This window comes from Corythoichthys intestinalis, chromosome 4, assembly GCF_030265065.1.
Source record: "Corythoichthys intestinalis isolate RoL2023-P3 chromosome 4, ASM3026506v1, whole genome shotgun sequence".
Classification (NCBI taxonomy): Eukaryota; Metazoa; Chordata; class Actinopteri; order Syngnathiformes; family Syngnathidae; genus Corythoichthys; species Corythoichthys intestinalis.
This window is the reverse complement of record NC_080398.1, coordinates 1217423-1239210: the sequence shown is the minus strand read 5'-3', so window position 1 is coordinate 1239210 and position 21788 is coordinate 1217423. Positions and strand designations below refer to the sequence as shown.

Here is a 21788-nt window from a genome sequence, read left to right as displayed (position 1 = left end):
CCTCATTATATTAGAGAAGACGGAGTAAATATAATCAACACAAAGAAACTGTAACCCGATCGACTCACAGCCTCGACAAGTTACATTACGTCAGAAACTCGTTTGGTACGACTCCCATCCGAACCGAGCACCAAGTACCGAAACGGTTCAATACGGATACATGTACCGTTACACCCTTAGTATATACAGTAGTATTAAAGCAACTATCCATTCATTAACTACAGAATTTGTCTTTATGTCGATGTCCAGATAGGACTTCTGCATTGACGGGGATAGATATCCAGTCTTTGACTTGGAGGGCTAATGCAACACTACAGGTTATACATATGCTAAGATTATAAATTAGGATATTTCATTCATAACATGAGGGAAATTCAATGCCCGCTACAAATAGATGACACTACCCGATAAACACAATAACAATCGTGGCAAAGTCAGAGTTTAATTACGATGGAACCATCGCACTAATGTATTATAACGACCGTGCCGTTGCTGTACTTTCAGCAAATCTGATTACAAATTAAGGAAATTGCTTTTCCCGGTTAATTAATATATTCTGCAGCACAAAGGATTTATATTAGCTGCGCTCATATTGGATGAATATAGAAACATCACAGTTTATGATTTATATATTACTTTGTGGTAATTTGTTGTATTTAGTTTTTTGTGGAAGTGTGATTGATTGTTTATTCTTTGAAAATTCATCTTCTAAGAATAAGGATAAACATTTTAAATGATCTACAAATTGTGTAATTTTGGAGAGACAGCGAGAACCAAAAGTGGTATTTGCCCTGTGGCAAAATTTTTTGCCATGTGCCATTTTTTTTTTTTTTTTTTTTTTTTGCCATGTGCCATTTTTTCTGCCATGAGGCAAACATTTTTTTGCCATGTGCCATATTTTGTTGCCATGTGGCAAATTTTTTTTTGCCATGTCGCAATTTCTGTTTGCCATATGGCAATTTTTTTTGCCATGTGGCAAAATGGATTTTGCCATGTGCTATTTTTTTTTTTTTTTCGCCATGTGCCATTTTTTGGAGTATGTGGCAAAATGCAATTTGGTTTGTGGGGGGGTATATGGCATTTTTGGGGTATACGGCTGTTTTGCAGGCCATACAAGTCCATGCCATTGACGGCTATGCACTTCCAAATTTTACTTTCATTTTAAATGGCAGAAAAATATGTGTGGTTGTGATTTTTGACCATACACTTTACATTAGAGCACATGGCGGAAAAAAAAAAAAGCCACATGGCAAAATCCATTTTGCCACATGGCAAAAAACACTTTTGGTTTTCGGCCCTGCTGGAGAGACCGCGAGAAAATTTTTATTGCCATGTTTTTTTTTTGTTGTTTTTTTTTTTTTGCCATGCGGCATTTTTTTGCCATGTGGCTTTTTTTTTTTTTTTTTTTTGCCACGTGGCAATGTGGATTTTGTCATGTGCCATTTTTTTCCCGCCAAGTGTCAATTTTTAGGGGTATGTAGCAAAATGCATTTTGGTTTGTGTAGGGGTATATGGCATTTTTTGGGTTATACGGCTGTTTTGCAGGCCATACAAGTCCAAGCCATTGACGGCTATGCACGTCTGAATTTTACCTTCATTTTAAAAGGCAGAAAAACGTGTGGTTGCGATTATTGACCCTAAACTTTACATTAGAGCACATGGCAAAAAAAATGCCACATGACAAAATCCATTTTGCCACATGGCCAAAATAATGCCACATGGCAAAACAAATTTGCCACATGGCAAAACATTTTTGCCACATGGCTAAAATTTTTTGCCACATGGCAAAAACCACTTTTGGCTTTCAGCCCCACTGTAATTTTGTCCAAAAATACAAAAGTTAATTGAAGAGTATCTACTGTATGTTCTCCTATTTGTTGTAATTGAAGATTAGCACAATCCAGTGGCAGATGCTCGCCTTTCAATGAGGGGAAGCTCAAAGTGCGAACTTCTCCGAGGATGTGACTTCAGAAGCGAGGAAGAACAAGGCCTTGGAGTGGCCGACCGGCAGAAAGAGGACAAAAGGACACATGACTGTAAATATAATACATTTTTTGAATGCCAAAAATAGTCACTTGCCCTATTAAAAGGTTAAAGGTCTTGAGTGTAACATGCTCATTGCTTAATGAAGGGTTAAAGGTCAACTTTCAATAGTTTATTATTCATTAGTGACCAATTGTCCCTGAAAGTGTTAACAGTTTGAAAGGAACAAAACCATTCTCACGTTACCCACGCAAGAGTAACTACAGTATATGATAACGACCACATAGCTTGTGGTTTTGTACATGTGAGAACTGGAAAAACATGTCCATGGCAAACCGTATCAAGGAATTAAATTTTATCTTTCCCTTTCACTTTTTCTTAGAGAGGTTGCCATAGAGGTTATGCTTTGTCTGGATGAACCACAAGACCAGCAGAGTATGACTCCTATGTTGAAAAGGTGTAATAAAAAAAATTATGGGCGGAACATCCAGAGAGCGGAATAGCAGGAAGCAAGGTGATAAATGTACACCTGCACACCTAGGTGACACCACTCCTTTCAGTAAACCACACCAGTGATGGTTGGCAGCGGCAGCGCCATGAAAGCTGAGGTGACTTAACTACATCTCTGGTGTCATGAAACTTTTACCGGCAGAACTTTAACAAAGATGTGGTCTGTCAAAGTCATTATTCTGCTTCTCTTCTGCTATGGTGAGTCTATATTTCTATTGTATATCTTTCGTTCTGTCCAGTGTTGTTTTGTTTTCTAATCTTACACATTTATTCTTAAAGCCTGGAATCAATAATTGAATTAATATGACAACCCGTGGATGTTCTACTGTCCAGTAATCCACTAGAGAACCAATGTTCTATTATAAACTTTTTCACCAAATGTGATATTGATTATCCCATTACACGACTAATAAAAATGCAAATTGTCCGAACGGACCGGTCCGATCTTTTGTATCGCTCATCACCGACTGACATTCAGGGTGATAACGTTTAACGGTACTGCACCCCGGGCTCATTTCAACGACGGGCCGTCGTAAATACGCGATTTACTTAATAAACAGTCAGGCAATAAATTACAACACAGGAAGGATAGGGCTGAGGTTAGAAGACACATTTACAAAAGTAGCGGTTCAGCAGAGACGTGAGAGGAAAAATAAAGAAGGGTTCTGAAAATATGTGTTCTGTTCTATTCTGGGGTTACACTATTCACATTTTGCATCTGTTAATGTTGATTTTAAGGCATTTTGGGATTCTAGGTGTTTATTGGTAACTCCCTGTTGATTTTGTAGCATTTCAAGGTCACATTATGTTGGTTTTAGGGTACTTATGGGCAGTGTTGTCACAGATTACTTGAAAAAGTAATTTAATTACTGATTACTGATTACGCCTCAAAAAAGTAATCTAGTTACTTTACTGATTACTTCATTATCAAAGTAACTAAGTTACTTTAAAAGTAGTCTGTCAGTTACTTTTTACCTATTTTTCTCCCTTTGCCGCCTCAACATAAGAATGACAACAGAAAAATGTCATCACATGTAATTGACGTTCCGATGATTGAATCTAAAGGGAATTATCAGAATTTCGTGCTAGCTTAGCCACTCCGGAGCCCTGAAACTAACAAATATCTGAGAAACTGCTTGGAATTTGTTGAAATCAATTCCACCGACCAATTAAACCCCGCTAACTCTAAGATTAAGCCTTATGTCAAAACTTCTGAATTTCGGCTTATGGTCAACAATATATCAGTGCCAATGTAAAACAATGCAAACTGACTCCACAAAATTGCAAAGGTGGTGGCGGGCGCGGATGCGCGGCCACAACCCGGAAGTGCTCCTCTCAACACACACGCGGTCAATTTGGCCACAAAACGTGGTGGCAACTAAGCACTTTACACTCAATCGGACTTAAAACACATCCCACAGATGATAAACGAACACATCACCTCACTGCATAAATGTGCAACACGCATATGATGTAAACAAAGCTTACCAACTTGGAGCGATGACTGCCCGTCGTTGCTACAGCAAAGCTACGAAACGGCCGCGCATGTAGGAAGTCCAACCTTTTGCTGATACCCTCCAGAATGAAGGAAAAATACTCACTTTCATTCATGGATATCCACAGATCAACATTCCCTCGCAACGTGTCAACACTCGGCTCCAATGTCCACCCGCCTGGCCCACGCCTTCAGTCCCCCAACACATGTGACACGAGACCAAAACAGGAAATAGCTAAGAGGTTGTCATGGAAACACGTACCGGGAACGTTTTATTTTAGCATTTTCTATTCAAAATGCTCTTCGTACATGACTACAATAATCTTCATTTTACATACGTTATGAGGCAATGAAAAAATTATAACGCAGAGACACTAAGGAAACTAACTTTAATCAGATTACTGGTGTAGAAAAACGAACGCTTTAGATTACTCGTTACTGAAAAAAGTAATCAGATTACAGTAACGCGTTACTAACTAACGTGTTACTGACAACACTGCTTATGGGTTACTTTCTATTCATTTTGAGGCATTCTATGTGCACGTCCAGTACATTTTGGGCCCACTTGGTGTCAATTGGTCACTTTCTGTTGATTTAGGGGCATTCTTGGGTCACTTCCTGTTCCTTGGTAATTTCCTGTTGATTTCGGGGGCATTCTGGGGTTACACACACCACATTTTGCATTTGTTAATGTCGATTATGGAGCATTTAGGGGTCACTTGGTGTTCCTTGGTCACTTCGTGATGATTTTGGGGCATTCTGAGGTTGCATCCTCATCGGTTAATGTGTTTAGGGTCTTATTTCCCGTCTTGACATCCCAGGCGCCCGCTATTAACTTGTTATCCTGGTTGGGTGAGGGTGTTCTCTGATGCTACTTGTTTTAGGACAGAGCGCCCTGCTCTTTGTCCTGGAGTGCGCGGGAGAACTGATTGCGAGAGTTGGTGCGTCAATCTTGCTCGTGATGCGCACATTGGACCTCTGTGATAAGATGATGTTGTGTATCTTTTATGCCCTCTATTCTGCTTGTTTTCATTAAACTATTGTATAAGTGCTATTTATTTTATATTAGGTGTGTTAGAGTAATAGAAACAGTCCTACAGTAAATCTGAGAAACAACACTATTCCCCGATTGATTATATTAAGTGTGTTGGAGTAATGCAATCAGTTATATGGTGTGTGCGAGAAAAGTAACTATTCCCTTCAGTTAATGTTGATTTTAGGGCATTTATGGGCTACTTGGTCTTTATTGGTCACTTCCTGTTGATTTTGTAGCGTTTCCAGGTCACGTCATGTTGGTTTTAGGGTACTTACGGGTTACTTTCTATTCATTTTGAGGCATTCTAGGTGCACGTCCAGTACATTTTGAATGAATTCATGTTGATTTTAGAGTATTTTTGGGGCCCCTTGGTGTTAATTGGTCACTTCCTGGTGATTTTGGGGCATTCTGGGGTTGCATCCTTCTACATTTTGCATCAGTTAATGTGGTTAGGGTCTTACATCCCGTCTTGACGTCCCAGGCGCCCGCTATCAACTTGTTACCCTGGTTGGGTGAGGGTGTTCTCTGATGCTACTTGTTTTAGGACAGAGCGCCCTGCTCTTTGTGCCAGAGTGTGTGTAATGTGGTAATGGTAAGGTGTGTGCTTATCGCCATTGCTGATTTCAATTATTATTATTAGTAGTAGTAGTTTTTGTTTTATTTTTATTTTTGTTTTATTTTTATTTATTTATTTTTATTCTATTTGTGATTAAATGCGATCTTTTGTCTTGGTTTTTACGTTGTATTGATTAAAATGTGATTTTTATGATCTTCATGTGATTTAAAGCACTTTGAATTGCCCTGTGTTGAATTGTGCTATATAAATAAATTTGCCTTGCCTTGCCTTGGTAGTGTAATAGAAACAGTCCTACAGTAAATCTGACAAAACGACACTATTCCCCGACTGATTATATTAAGTGTGTTGGAGTAATGCAATCAGTTATATGGTGTGTGCGAGAAAAGTAACTATTCCCTTCAGTTAATGTTGATTTTATGGCATTTATGGGCTACTTGGTCTTTATTGGTCACTTCCTGTTGATTTTGTAGCGTTTCCAGGTCACGTCATGTTGGTTTTAGGGTACTTATGGGTTACTTTCTATTCATTTTGAGGCATTCTAGGTGCATGTCCAGTACATTTTGAATGAATTTATGTTGATTTTAGAGTATTTTTGGGGCCACTTGGTGTTAATTGGTCACTTTCTGTTGATTTAGGGGCATTCTTGGGTCACTTCCTGTTCCTTGATCATTTCCTGTTGATTTTGGGGGCATTCTGGGGTTACACACACCACATTTTGCATCAGTTAATGTCGATTTTGGAGCATTTAGGGGTCACTTGGTGTTGCTTGGTCACTTCCTGATGATTCTGGGGCATTCTGGGGTTGCATCCTCTACATTTTGCATCAGTTAATGTGGTTAGGGTCTTATATCCCGTCTCGACGCCCCAGGCGCCCGCTATCAACTTGTTATCCTGGTTGGGTGAGGGTGTTCTCTGATGTTACTTGTTTTAGAACAGAGCGCCCTGCTCTTTGTCCTGGAGTGCCCGGGAGAACTGATTGCTAGAGTTGGTGCGTCAATCTTGCTCGTGACGCACACGTTGGGCTTCTGTGATAAGATAGCATTGTGTATCTTTTATGCCCTCTATTCTGCTTCTTTTCTTTAAACTATTGTATAAGTGCCATTTATTTTATATTAGGTGTGTTAGAGTAATACAAACAGTCCTACAGTAAATCTGAGAAACGACACTATTCCCCGATTGATTATATTAAGTGTGTTGGAGTAATGCAATCAGTTATATAGTGTGTGCGAGAAAAGTAACTATTCCCTTCAGATAATGTTGATTTTAGGGCAATTTGGGAGTCATTTGAGCTTCATTGGTCACTTCCTGTTGATTATGGTGCATTTCCAGGTAACTGTCTGTTTATTTTGGGTCATTCGTGGGTTACTCCCTGTTCATTGGTCACTTCCTTTTGGCTTTAGAGTACTTACCGGTCACTTTCTATTCTATTTCTATTCATTTTAAGGTCACTTCCTATTGGTTTTGGGCCATTTCTAGGTCAGCTTCCTGTTCATTGGTCATTTCCTTTTGATTTTGTGGCATTTCCCGCGAACGTTCTGTTGATTTGGGGGCATTCATGGGTCACTTCCTGTTGGTTTTAGGGCACTTACGGGTCACTTTCTACTCATTTTGAGGCATTCTAGGGTCAGGTGCTGGACGTTTTGCATCACTTCATGTTGATTTTAGAGGATTTATGAGGAACTTTCTGTTCATTGGTCATCTACTGTTGATTTTGGGACATTCTGGGGTTACATTCTCCACATTTTGGATCAGTTCATGTTGATTTTAGGGCATTTTTTGGCCACTTGGTGTTTAATGGTTACTTTCTGTTGATTTTGTAGCATTTCCAGGTCACGCTATGTTGGTTTTAGGGTACATACAGGTTACTTTCGATTCATTTTAAGGCATTCAAGGGTCACGTGCTGTACGTTTTGCATCAATTCATGTTGATTTTAGAGTATTTTTGGGGCCACTTGGTGTTCATTGGTCACTTTCTGTTGATTTTAGGGCATTCTTAGGTTACATACTCCACGTTTTGCTTCATTTAATGTTGGTTTTAGAGCATTTTGGGGCCACTTGGTGTTCATTAGTCACTTTTTGGGGCATTCTGGGGTTGCATCCTCTACATTTTGTATCAGTTAATGTGGAATTTAAGGCGTTTTTGGGGTCGTTTGATCTTCATTGGTCACTTCCTGTTGATTTTGGAGCATTCCTGGGTCACTACCTGTTGGTTTTAGGGCACTTACGGGTCACTTTCTAAATTATTTAGAGGCATTCTAGGGTCATGTACTGTCGATTTTGAATCACTTCATGTTGATTTTAGAGTATTTCTGGGCTATAAAGTGTTCATTGGTCACTTTCTGCTAATTATGGGGCACTCAGGGGTTATATCCTCCACATTTTGCATTGGTTAATGTTGATTTTAGGGCATTTTGGGGGTTGTTTGATCTTCATTGGTCACTTCCTGTTAATTTTGGAGCATTTCCAGATAACTTTCTGTTTATTTTGGGGCATTCGTGGATTACTACTTGTTTATTGGTCACTTCCTGTTGGCTTTAGGGCACTTGCCGGTCACTTTAATTCCTTTTTAGGCATTTTAGGGCCACATTCTGTACATTTAGCATCACTTCATGTTGATTTGAGAGTCTTTTTGTGGAACTTTTGGTTCATTGGTCATTTTCTGTTGATTTTGTGGCATTTCCAGCTAACTCTGTTGATTTGGGGGCATTCGTGGGTCACTACCTGTTTATTTGGTACTTGTTGTTGGTTTTCATGCACTTACGGGTCACTTTCTATTCATTTTAAGGCATTCTCGGGGCACGTTCTGTACATTTTGCATCACTTCATGTTGATTTTTGAGAGTTTTTAGGGCTCTTCCTGTTAATTGGTCATTTCCTTTTGATTTTGGGGCATTCTGAGGTCACGTGCTCCACATTTTGCATCAGTTAATGTTGATTTTAGGAATTTTTTGGGCTACTTGGGGTTCATTGGGCACTCTCTTTGGGTTTGCGACATTCTCAGGTCACTTCCTATTGGTTTTGGGCCATTCCTGGGTCAGCTTCCTGTTCATTGGTCATTTCCTTTGATTTTGGAGCATTTCCAGCCAAATTTCTGTTGATTTTGGGGCATTTGTGGGTCACTACCTGTTCGTTGGCCACTTCTTGTTGGTTTTAATGCACTTACGGGTCACTTTCTATTCATTTTAAGTAGGGTTGTTCCGATCATGTTTTTTTGCTCCCGATCCGATCCCGGATCGTTTTAGTTTGAGTATCTGCCCATCCCGATATTTCCCGATCCGATTGCTTTTTTTTGCTCCCGATTCGATTCCAATCATTCCCGATAATTTTTCCCGATCATATACATTTTGGCAATGCATTAAGAAAAAAATGAATAAAACTCGGACGAATATATACATTCAACATACAGTACATAAGTACTGTATTTGTTTATTTTGACAATAAATCCTCAAGATGGCATTTACATTCTTAACATTCTTTCTGTGAGAGGGATCCACGGCTGGAAAGACTTGTAATTCTTAAAGGATAAATGTGACTTTGTATATTGTGACTAAATATTGCCATTTAGTGCATTTGTTGAGCTTTCAGTAAATGATACTGTAGCCATTTAACTGTTCTGCCCAAATGCATGATGGGAAGTGCAACCATGACCGTGCGTAGTGGCACCAATTGATATATCTTCTCTGCGTTGGGAAGTAACATAGGGTGTTAAGGAAAAGATCAACCACTCGTTCTTCCCCACATTGGTTCCCACGATATTTCTAATTACTGAGAGAGGGATTTAAGGCTTTAACCAATTAAAAAGAGGCTCCAAAGACTGCCAAAATTCTCATTTTACGCTGCCTGTTAGCTCTATATATAGCTAAAACGGCGCCATTATAGATAGAACGTGACAATGCGTGAGTGGGTCGTTCAGCGCATGCTTTAATTGCATTAAATATTTTATCGTGATTAATTTTTAAGAAGTTAATTACCACCGTTTACGTGATAAATTTGTTAGCCCTACTTTAAGCCAAAACTAAAGACTGGATGAATGCAAGACATTTTGTCTGTAACGTTAAATACAATTAGAAAATGATTTAATTAAAAAATATATATATATTAAAAAAAAGGTATTTTTTTGCCGATTCCAATACTTTGAAAACGACCTGATAGGACCCGATCGATCGGGACATCTTTAATTTCAAGGCATCCTAGGGTCATGTCCTGTATGTTTTGCATCACTTCATGTTGATTTTAGAGAATTTCGGGGGCTCTTTCTGTTAATTGGTCATATCCTGTTGATTTTGGGGCATTCTGAGGTTACATGCTCTACATTTTGCATCAGTTAACGTTGATTTTAGGAAATTTTTGGGCTACTTGGTGTTCATTGGTCACTTTCTGTTGGGTTTTGGGTTATTCTTGGATCACTTCCTGTTGGTTTTAGGGCACTTTGTTCTGTTCTTAAGTTTGTCAGTAAAAATACAGGGTTATTCATAAAGAATGTGCCTAAGTCATCATGTGATAAATAAAGTGTTACCGGTTGATATCGTTTGGTGTAAAAATCTCATAATACAGTGAGGACAGCTTCTTATAGTCCAGTGCAGCTAATCTATGAACAAATGCCGTTTCGTTTCAAATTTGGTGGGTGGCGGCTTATGGTCAGGTGCGCCTTATAGTGCGAAAATTACTGAAACTTCAAGTTTCAAATCAAGTACTCAAAAGTAGCCATTACCGGCACTTGAAATACATGAAATAATACTTGATGTTGAACACATTTGCCTATGCCAGAGTTTTGTAATGTTTTTCATTTTTGACATATCGCGTGATGTTTTATGCACATTCTTTTTGAATCACCCTGTACTATATTATATGTAACCGCGCTGTGGATAAAGACCCCTTGCATTATATCTAAACTTATATAAGAGTACTTCACGTTGTCTTATCCAAGAAAAATGTGTTATGTTACTGATTAAACACGTTTGTTTGATGCAAGCGAACGAATTATCATCCAAACAAATGACTCAAATGGACTTTGTCCTTTTCTGCCTCTGGTAGCGTGTCTTTCCACTGAAGGTGACAAGGTGTGGTTTGAATCCAAGAACTTTAACAACATGCTTCGCTGGGAAGCGGCGGCGCCTTCGGTACCTGAACAAAAGGTGTTCTACAGTGTCCAGTACTGGAGGTACGCAACAAATATTGCATGACATACACAACTGGACCAGTGTTGTTTTCCTGAAGAATAACGATAAAGAAAATATTTAGTCAACGAACAATTTTTTTCATGACGATGACGTGATGATGACGAGCTAAAAACGTGTGTTGGAAGACTAAAATATCACAAGATGGATGCCAGTTTTCGTCTGATGAGACGAGAACGAGATGAAAATTCGCATTGTTTGAGTCATAAATTCACAATTTGTGAGATTTTTTTATTGTATGTGTAGTTAGCATGCATCGTAGCAGTTTGGTCGTGTCACTCATGTGACGTGCTACACTGCCCTCCAGCCCCACAGTCCACTCCAGGCTCCTTTTGTGAAACACATGCGTCAGGTCCTGCTTGTTAAGTTTTGTTCTCTACCTTGGCTAAAAATGCCATGTTGCTTATCCTTAAGTAATTTAAAAGTAACTTATCGGTTACTTTTACCATTTTTTATTTCTTTTTGCTGCTTGAACATAATGACGACAACAAAAAAATGTCATCACATGGAATTGACTTGACTTTGGAATTTTGCAATTTACTTTCCGATAATTGAATTTAAAGGGGAAGATCAGATTTTTTTACATAAGGCTTAATCTTCGAGTTTTAATTAGGGATTTAATTAGTCGATGGAGATTACTTCAACCACCACTTGCACTAGCTTAGCCACTCCGGCCAGCCCTGAAACTAACCTATAACGGACAAACTGTATAGAATTTGTCGAAATCAACTCCACTGACTAATTAACCCCCCGCCAACTCGAAGATGAAGGCAAATGTCAAAAATTCAGAATTTCGGGTTCGGGGTTATGGTTACCAACAGATCAGTGCTAATGTGAAACAATGCAAATTGACTGCACAATAATCAACAACATACAAATGAATTGCACAGTGCAAAAAACACAAAAGTAGGGGCGGGCGAGAATGCACGCGCACAACACGCAAGTACACCGTACAAACACGCGGTCAATTTGGCCACAAAACTTGGTGGCAACTAAGCTCTTTACACGCAATCGGACTTACAACACATCACAAAGATGCTAAACGAACACGTCACCTCACGGCATGAATGTGCAACATGAATATGATGTACCGTATTGCAGGGGTCCCGAACCTTTTTTGCACCACGGACAAGCGTTATCTGGGTCTTATTTTCACGGACCGGTGTTCTGACAAATTTTGCAACCCATCAAAAATTGCAACTATGGGGTTCTGCACATGAGCATAACGTTAAAAATGGCCGCGAATGCAGCAATTCCAAAGTAAACACTACAAACTCTCTTAAAAGAAAGGAATATTAACTTACGTTTGATCATGGATGGACATGTAGAAAAGTTCTCAGACACATCCTGCCATGTTAGCTGCACACAACAACTGCACACCGCTCTCTCACCGTTAACGACTTCGCCGTGTCGTCAAGCATTAATTAAGAAGCCTGCTTCACAAAGATACGATGTTGGAAATTGTAGCAAGGTTTTCAGTGCTCTCGTAGCGATGTCGGGATATTCCGGAATGACTTTAATCCAGAGTTGTTGTCTCAAATGTATGTTTAAGGTCGCCGTCATTTGCAATCTCTACAAGCTGATCCTCCTGTTGCACAGACATGCTCGAATCACTCGGTTTATTCACAAACGGGTCACGAATCCACTCCTTCACAGTTCGTGGGTCTTCGAGGTTGTAGGCTCATCTTCTGGCTCGTCTAGTGCCCTTTTTACCGTAAAAAATCTCTAATGACGTCTGTTTTCCAGTCATCACGCTCGTGTGGGGGCTAATTATTTCCGGGATCAAATGTGCTGCACCCGCTGCTTAGTCATACGTTATTATCGAGGACAAGCGCACATAGATACAGTGGGGCAAATAAGTATTTAGTCAACCACTAATTGTGCAAGTTCTCCCACTTGAAAATATTAGAGAGGCTTGTAATTGTCAACATGGGTAAACCTCAACCATGAGAGACAGAATGTGGAAAAAAAAAATAACAAGAAAATCACATTTTTGATTTTTAAAGAATTTATTTGCAAATCATGGTGGAAAATAAGTATTTGGTCTATACCAAAAGTTCATCTCAATACTTTGTTATGTAACCTTTGTTGGCAATAACGGAGGCCAAACGTTTTCTGTAACTATTCACAAGCTTTTCACACGCTGTTGCTGGTATTTTGGCCCATTCCTCCATGCAGATCTCCTCTAGAGCAGTGATGTTTTGGGGCTGTCGTTGGGCAACACGGACTTTCAACTCCCTCCTCACCCCGTGACATCAAAATGATAACAAGAACGGGGAGCAAAAATCCCAGAACCACACGGGGGACCTAGTGAATGACTACAGAAAGCTGGGACCACAGTAACAAAGGCTACTATCAGTAACACAATGCGCCGCCAGGGACTCAAATCCTGCACTGCCAGACGTGTCCCCCTGCTGAAGAAAGTACATGTCCAGGCCCGTCTGCGGTTCGCTCGAGAGCATTTAGATGATCCAGAAGAGGACTGGGAGAATGTGTTATGGTCAGATGAAACCAAAATAGAACTTTTTGGTAGAAACACAGGTTCTCTTGTTTGGAGGAAAAAGAATACTGAATTGCACCATACCCACTGTGAAGCATGGGGGTGGAAACATCATGCTTTGGGGCTGTTTTTCTGCAAAGGGACCAGGACGAATGATCTGTGTAAAGGAAAGAATGAATGGGGCCATGTATCGAGACATTTTGAGTGAAAATCTCCTTCCATCAGCAAGGGCATTGAAGATGAGACGTGAAACGGTCTTTCAGCATGACAATGATCCCAAACACACAGCCAGGGCAACAAAGGAGTGGTCCTGGAATGGCCTAGCCAGTCTCCAGGTCTCAAGCCCACAGAAAATTGAGTTGAAAGTCTGTGTTGCCCAACAACAGCCCCAAAACATCACTGCTCTAGAGGAGATCTGCATGGAGGAATGGTCCAAAATACCAGCAACAGTGTGTGAAAAGCTTGTGAAGAGAACAATGTGATTTTCTGTTTTTTTTTTTTTTTTTTTTTTCCACATTCTGTCTCTCATGGTTGAGGTTTTACCATGTTGACAATTACAGGCCTCGCTAATATTTTCAAGTGGGATAACTTGCACAATTAGTGGTTGACTAAATACTTATTTGCCCCACTGTATATAATATATACAAAACAAGATGTACTGCTAGCAGTCCAGTCAATGAATTTCTATGACGATATTCTAATCTATCCTGTATTATTATATCTGGAGTAGACAGGGATATTGGTGTGTTAAGCAGAGGCACAGGGTTAATTCGGCCAGAATGCGGTCGTTAATAAATAATTATTTCTGTGCGGCCCGGTAGCAAATGCGCCATGGCCCGGCAGATGGGGACCCCTGCCATATTGGCCCGAACATAAGAAAAAATACTTTTTGAACACCAAATTATTTTTTATACAGAAAATAATTACAGTACATCTGAAACAAATGATTATAACAATATTTTTGATAGACAAAGCATGATATTTTGCTTCATTCAAATCTTAATATCTGAACATTTAAAAATGTAAACTAAAGTGCAATCACGTTCATTAATGAATGGCTTCTGGTTTTTGAAATGTAAATAAACCAATCTATTGTGATAAAACAACAAAATTGCAATAACTGCATTAACCATCAAAGTGAGGTCTAACTAACTGTAGTCTTGAAACAAATCTGAATAAGGAAAAAATATCGGACATGCCTTTTTTTAATATAGTATATTTTTTTAATAAATCGTTTTCTAATTGTATTTAACGTTACAGACAAAATGTCTTACACTCATCCAGAGGCTCTAGTTTTGGCTTAAAGTAGGTCTATCAAATTTATCGCGTTAACGGCGGTAATTATTTTTTTTAAATTAATCACGTTAAAATATTTAACGCAATTAATGCATGCGCTGCACGTCCCATTCACGCATTGTCGCATTCAATCTATAATGGCGCCGTGTTACCTATATATATATAGAGCTAAAAGGCAGTGTAAAATAAGTAGAGTGAATTTTGATAGTCTTTGGAGCCTTTTTTTAATTGGCTAAAGCCTTAAAATTCCTCTCTCAACACTTAGAAATATTGTGAGAAGCAAATGGGGAAGAAAGGTAGTAGTTGATCTTTTTCTTAACACCCTATTTTATTTCCCAACGCAGAGAAGATATATTAATTGGTGCCACTACGCACAGTCATGGTTGCACTTCCCATCATGCATTTGGGCAGAACCGTTAAATGGCTACAGTATCATTTACTGAAAGCTCAACAAATACACTAGATGGCAATATTTAGTCACAATATACAAAGTCACAAGTCTTTCCATCCGTGGATCCCTCTCACAGAAAGAATGTTAATAATGTAAATGCCATCTTGAGGTTTTATTGTCATAATAAACAAATACAGTACTTATGTACTGTATGTTGAATGTATATATTTGTCTGAGTTTTATTCATTTTTTTCTTAATGCATTGCCAAAATGTATATGATGGGGAAAAATTATCGGGAATGATTGGAATTGAATCGGGAGCAAAAAAAAGCAATCAGATCGGGAAATATCGGGATTAGCAGATACTCAAACTAAAACGATCGGATCAGGAGCAAAAAAACATGATCGGAGCAACCCTATCGCCGACTACCCACCGCTGCATCAGCAAAGCTACGAAACGGTCGCGCATGTAGCGGCTTAAACCTATCGCTGGAACACTCCAGAATGAAGGAAAAATACATTCATTCATGTCATTCATGGTCGCACACAGATCAACATGTGCACCCTCGTGCCGTGTGTTGTTAATGACAGCGCAAGAATATAACGCCATTACTAACGGCATTTGTCGTGCGTTACTATGCATTACTACGTCGGTTGAATGATGCAAGAAAAATCGGAGAGACATCGACTCACGGAGACACGAGAGAAGAGCGGGAGTGGGGAAGAGGAGTACTAACCTCATTTTGTTCACTAAACTTGTTGCAGGAATGGTAACTCGGATATTTACAACAAGACCGAATGTTACAATATAACTACGCTTGAATGCGACCTGACTGCAGAAACACCATCACTTCCTGACACTCAGTACTATGCGAAAGTTTACGCCAATGGTCAAGCTCATGGACGCACCCAACAATTAAATCCTATTGCGGACAGTAAGTCACAACAATTAACAGTCATATGTGACTAGTGTTAAATGTGTGTTTTTGTTTCTTCTGCAGCTATTCTGGGTCAACCTACATTGGATACACGCGTGACGTCGGTTTCCTTGCAAATTCATGCCACGATTCCGTTGGGTCCTAATGGCGCCTCCCTGGAGAACATCATCAGTCGCGGCAAAGGCTTCAAATGTTCCATGCGATACAGCTATTACATCACCAATCATAATCGCAGTAAAAAAGTACGGTAAATTACAGGAAACCTTCAGCACCTATTCACATAATCAGATTTTAAGGGGGCCCCTGGTGGCTGAAAAGTGTCATTGCATGAAATTGACTTTCTTATATACTGTGTATAAAAGTTGTAAAGCAATAAAATTGCAACAAAAATGAATGAAATGAACAAAAACATTTTTTTCTAATGGGTCAAAATTATTTTTCAAACAGAGCATGTGACTAGCACCTTAGACGGTCATTTGTTTTGCAAATAATTTAAAAAAAAAAAAAAAAAAGAAGAAGAAAGAAAAAAAGGGGGAGGGGAATTTTATTTTTCAAACGTTTTTTTCTTTGATTGATAATTTTTTTTTTTTTTTGATTGAAGCAACTTTTTAGGGGATTGAATGATCCAGACACAAATCTCCTACCCATAATATGGCCCAAACACAAAAAGGATTGCTTCAATCAAAGAAAACTTTTTCAATGAAAAATTAAGTGTTCAAATGGAAATTTTTCAATCTCAAATATTTTTAGTTTCCCATTTTTAGTTTTCTATGATTGAAGTTTTTCTTTTTTAGATTGAAGTGATTTTTCTTTTTGAAAAATATATATTTTTTGAAGCAACTTCTTTTTTGATTGAATAAAGACAAAAATGTCCTAGCCAAAATGTGGCCCAAACACAAGTCATCATTACTTCAATCAAAAAAGTTTCTTCAATCTAAAAAAAAAAAAAAAAAAAAAAAAAAAAAAAAAATTTAATCAATGAAAAATAGCTTTCACGTGCATTTTTTTGAGTTTCGAATTTATTTTTGCATTCAAAACCCTTTTTTTTTTTTTTTTTTTTTTTTTGATTGAAGTGACTTTTTTTTTTGTTGAAAATATATATTTTGATTGAAGCAACTTTTTTTTTATTGAAGCAACTTTTTTTGGATTGAATAATAAAGACCTCCATATGGCTCCGCCCAGGGGATACAATTTTTGACTGGGGTAACTACATTGGCACGACACCGATGGGTGTACCATATTCAATGGTTGACGATCTTCGCGAAAAGTATTGCCTAGAATTCCCCTCAAGAATGATGAGAAACAAAAAACGCTCATTGTCAACTTATTATTATTATAAATTATAAATATTCTTGTAAATTACAGTGGGGCAAATAAATATTTAGTCAACCACCAATTGTGCTAGTTCCCCTACTTGAAAAGATTAGAGAGGCCTGTCATTTTCAACATGGCCCTTTCTGGAATCTGACACCTGTGGTGTAAAATCAACTGTGGGAGCAATTATTAGAAAATAGAAGACATACAATACCACTGATAATCTCCCTCGATCTGGGGCTCCATGCAAGATCTCACCCCGTGGCGTCAAAATGATATAAAGAACGGTGAGCAAAAATCCCAGAACCACACGGGGGGACCTAGTGAGAGCTGGGACCACAGTAACAAAGGCTACTATCAGTAACACAATGCACCGCTAGGGACTCAAATCCTGCACTGTCAGACATGTCCCCCTGCTGAAGCCAGTACACGTTTAGGCCCGTCTGCGGTACGCTAGAGAGCATTTTGATGATCCAGAAGAGGACTAGGAGAATGTCTTATGGTCAGATGAAACCAAAATAGAACTTTTTGGTAGAAACACAGGTTCTCGTGTTTTGAGGAGAAAGAATACTGAATTGCATCCGAAGAACACCATACCCACTGTGAAGCAAGGGGGTGGAAACATCATGCTTTGGGGCTGTTTTTGTTAGGTTTTGTGTTGGTTCCCTCCTAGTGTGTCCTTGTAATTGCCATTGATTTCACCTGGTGTACCGCTCCTTGTGTATCCTCCAATCTGCGTCCACCTGTGTCACCCATCTGTTCCTCATTGTCTCGTTACTCTTTGTCTGCGTGTGTATATAAGCTCCCAGTTTCTTTTCAGTCCTTATTGCGTCATTGTCAATGTCATGTCAATGTAGATGTCGAAGTCCTGTCCAAGCCCTGTCCAAGCCCTTGTGTATTAGTCCCTTCGGTAAAGTAAGTTTTGTTTGAACCTTGCCTTTTTGATCCCCAATCCTTTTGTTTGTACTTTGTGCTTTTGTTAGTTATAATTAAAACCTTTTTTTTTTTTTTTGGAGTTCTCTGCCACCTGCCTTGCATTATTATTTCACTGCATTTGGTTCCACACAACCTGCCTGCCCGCGCATTCTCTGACAGTTTTTCTGCAAAGGGACCAGGACGACTGATCTGTGTAAAGGAAAGAATGAATGGCGCCATGTATCGAGAGATTTTGAGTGAAAATCTCCTTTCATCAGCAAGGGCATTGAAGATGAGACGTGGCTGAGTCTTTCAGCATGACAGTGATCCCAAAAACACAGCCAGAGCAACAAAGGAGTGGCTTCGTAAGAAGCATTTCAAGGTCCTGGAGTGGCCTAGCCAGTCTCCAGATCTCAACCCCATAGAAAATCTGTGGAGGGAGTTGAAAGTCCGTGTTGCCCAACGGCAGCCTAAAAACATCACGCTCTAGAGGAGATCTGCATGGAGGAATGGGCTAAAATACCAGCAACAGTGTGTGAAAAGCTTGTGAAGAGTTACAGAAAACGTTTGGCCTCTGTTATTGCCAACAAAGGCTACATAACAAAGTATTGAGATGAACTTTTGGTATTGACCAAATACTTACTTTCCACCATGATTTGCAAATAAATTCTTTAAAAATCAAGCAATGTGATTTTCTTTTTTTTTTCACATTCTGTCTCTCATGGTTGAGGTTTACCCATTGTTGAAATTCGCCTCCCCGGCCCAGACGCACCCGCGGACAGCACCAACCAAAACAAGTGCCGCTCGGCTGACGCTGCCCTGCGTGCGCCCGCCGGGAAGGCTGAATCTCGCGCGTCCTCTTATTTTAACCCTTTGTACTGACTCCATGTTTCAAAAGCTTGAAGAACACTCACCGAAAACAGGTTGATAATTTATTCGTCGACAATGGTAAAAACAAGGCAAAAACAAATGACGGAGGGACAATTCTGGATCCAAAACAAGGCTACATGTTTCCGAGCAGAAAAAAATCTGTCTTATCTCAGTGTCCAGTCTTTTTAAAGTCTTTGCTGAGGCGGGCCTTGTCGAAGGATTTTCTGGGCGTTGCTTTTGGGTCATCCCCTCTGTGGCCGGTTTTGGGCGGCTTAGGTTCGTGCGCGGATTGGGATGCCCGCTATCAACTTTGCTGTCCGGGCTGGTTGTACTTGTTTTAGGACAAAGCGCTTTGTCCTTGGAGTTTGCTGGGAGAGCTGATTGCCAGAGTTGGTGCGTCAATCTTGTGATAAGACGGCATTGTGTATCTCTTCTATTTCTTCTCATTAAACTATGGTGTTCTAATGATTTTATATTAGTAGTGTAGTCCTACCGTAAATATGAAAATGATATTATTTCCTGATTAATTATATTACGTGTGTTAGAGTAATGCAAACAGTTAGACGGTGCCTACGAGAACCTGTACCATATGTATGTGTTAGACTATATGTGACTAATGCAAACAATTATGTTGTGTGTGCGATGACGGTACCTTTTTCCTTCACCATGTTGACAATTACATTCCTCTCTAACATTTTCAAGTGGGAGAACTTGCACAATTAGTGGTTGACTAAATACTTTGCCCCACTGTAATTTTATTTCGGTTCCGTTCGGTTTCGTTTCGGGGTCATCAACATGTTGTGCCCCCCCCTGCCCCAACAGTCAAACTCCGCCTATGCCTATTCACTATCTCACCAACACAGGTTAATTGATTTTAGGAGTGTGACAATATCTCAATATCCCAATACTTTGTTTCACCACTTAATAGGGCACTCATTTAAGTCACTGGCTTCAATTGACAGCACTAGACCGCCACTCAATTTTGACCGGGAGAGGCTGTTAGCAAATTATCACAGCCAACCCTCCCATTCAAAATGACCTGGACATCTCGTCACATCAATTGCACTTATCGTGACCATTCATAGGAATTTACTGTTCTAAAATGAACAATAGAATGATTTCCGATTAGGTAATTTCTTTTTTCTATGTTTCTCCAGGGAGATAGCAAGTCGTCTGCTCATTTTGTCATCAGCTTGGCAGCCCACCCAACCAATTATTGTGGCTATGTATTCTACGAGCCTTCTTGCAACAAAGGTCGTCCAGTGAGCGAGAATACCTCTTTCTGTGTAACAATACCAGGTACGTATTGATCAATTGCTTCAAGAGTTCACATGAAAAAAAAAAAAAAGAATTGATTTCATCAAGTAACTCTCAAGTCTTGGTTTTTAGACCACAAAACGTTTTTTTTTTTCAATCTCTATTAGGGCTGCAGCTATCGATTATTTTAGTTGTCGATTACCGTAATTTTCGGACTACAAGTCGCACCTGGCTATAAGCTACCACCCACCAAATTTGACCATAAGCGGATATTAAGGGGGCGGCAGGGGGGGGGCCGAGAAGTGTCATTGCATGAAATTGACTTTCCTATATATATAAAAGTTGTAAAGCAATAAAACCGCAACAAAAATGAATGTAATGAAAAAAAATTAGGGCTGTCAAAATTATCACATTAACGGGCGTTAATTAATTTTTAACTTTAATTAACGCACTCCCCCCGCTCAGACAGATTTAAATGACAGTACAGTGAACTGCTTGTTAATTGTGTTTTATGGAGTTTTGCCGCCCTCTGCTGGCGCTTGGGTGCGACTGATTTTATAGGCTTCAGCACCCATGAACATTGTGTAAGTAATTATTGACATCAACAATGGCGGGCTACTAGTTTATTTTTTGATTGAAAATTTTACAAATTTTATTAAAACGAAAACATTAAGAGGGGTTTTAATATAAAATTTCTATAACTTGTACTAACGTTTTTCTTTCTTTCGTTTTTCTATCCATGGATCGCTTTAACAGAATGTTAATAATGTTAATGCCATCTTGTTGATTTATTGTTTAAATAAACAAATAGTCCTTATGTACTGTATTTTGAATGGATATATCCATCTTGTGTCTTATCTTTCCATTCCAACAATAATTTACAGAATATAGCATATTTTATCGATGGTTTGAATTGCAATTAATTGCGATTAAATACGATTAATTTTTAAGCTGTAATTAATTCGGTTAAAAATTTTAATCGTTTGACAGCCCTAAAAAATATATTTTTATAATGGGTCAAAATTATTTTTCGAACAGATCATGTGACTTTAGATGGTCATTTGCTTTGCATATAATTTTCAACAACAACAAAAAAAAAATAGGGGAGGGCAATTTTATTTTTCAAATTTTTTTTTTTCTTTGATTGAAAATATATATATATTTTTTTTTTTTTTTGATTGAAGCAACTTTTTGGGGGATTGAATGATTTAGACACAAATGTCCTACCCATAAAATGGCCCAAACACAAAAAGGATTGCTTCACTAAAAGAAAACTTTTTCAATGAAAAATTAAGTGTTCAAATGCAAATTTTTCAATAGCTTTTCAATATTTTTTCGCATTCAAAAACCTTTTCTGTGATTGAATTTTTTCTTTTTTTTGATTGAAGTGATTTTTCTTTTGAAAATATAATTTTTTTTGTATGAAGCAACTTTTTTGGTTGAATAATAAAGACAAAAATGTCGTAGCCAAAATGTGGCCCAAACACAAATCAACATTACTTCAATCAAAAAAGTGACCCCTAAAAAAAA

At 38.8% G+C, this 21788-nt stretch overlaps 1 protein-coding gene across 1 annotated transcript in view; it reads left to right on the top strand.

The window, feature by feature from the left end:
• The first annotated feature begins 2473 nt into the window (after window positions 1-2473).
• Window positions 2474-21788, top strand: part of LOC130914265 (uncharacterized) — a 30764-nt gene continuing 11449 nt past the window's right edge. Inside the window, exons 1-5 of the mRNA XM_057833287.1 lie at window positions 2474-2691; window positions 10635-10761; window positions 15730-15899; window positions 15966-16144; window positions 20159-20300. Coding sequence (XP_057689270.1) covers window positions 2649-2691; window positions 10635-10761; window positions 15730-15899; window positions 15966-16144; window positions 20159-20300 — 661 coding nt within the window. The 5' untranslated portion in view covers window positions 2474-2648. The remainder of the gene's footprint in view (window positions 2692-10634; window positions 10762-15729; window positions 15900-15965; window positions 16145-20158; window positions 20301-21788) is intronic.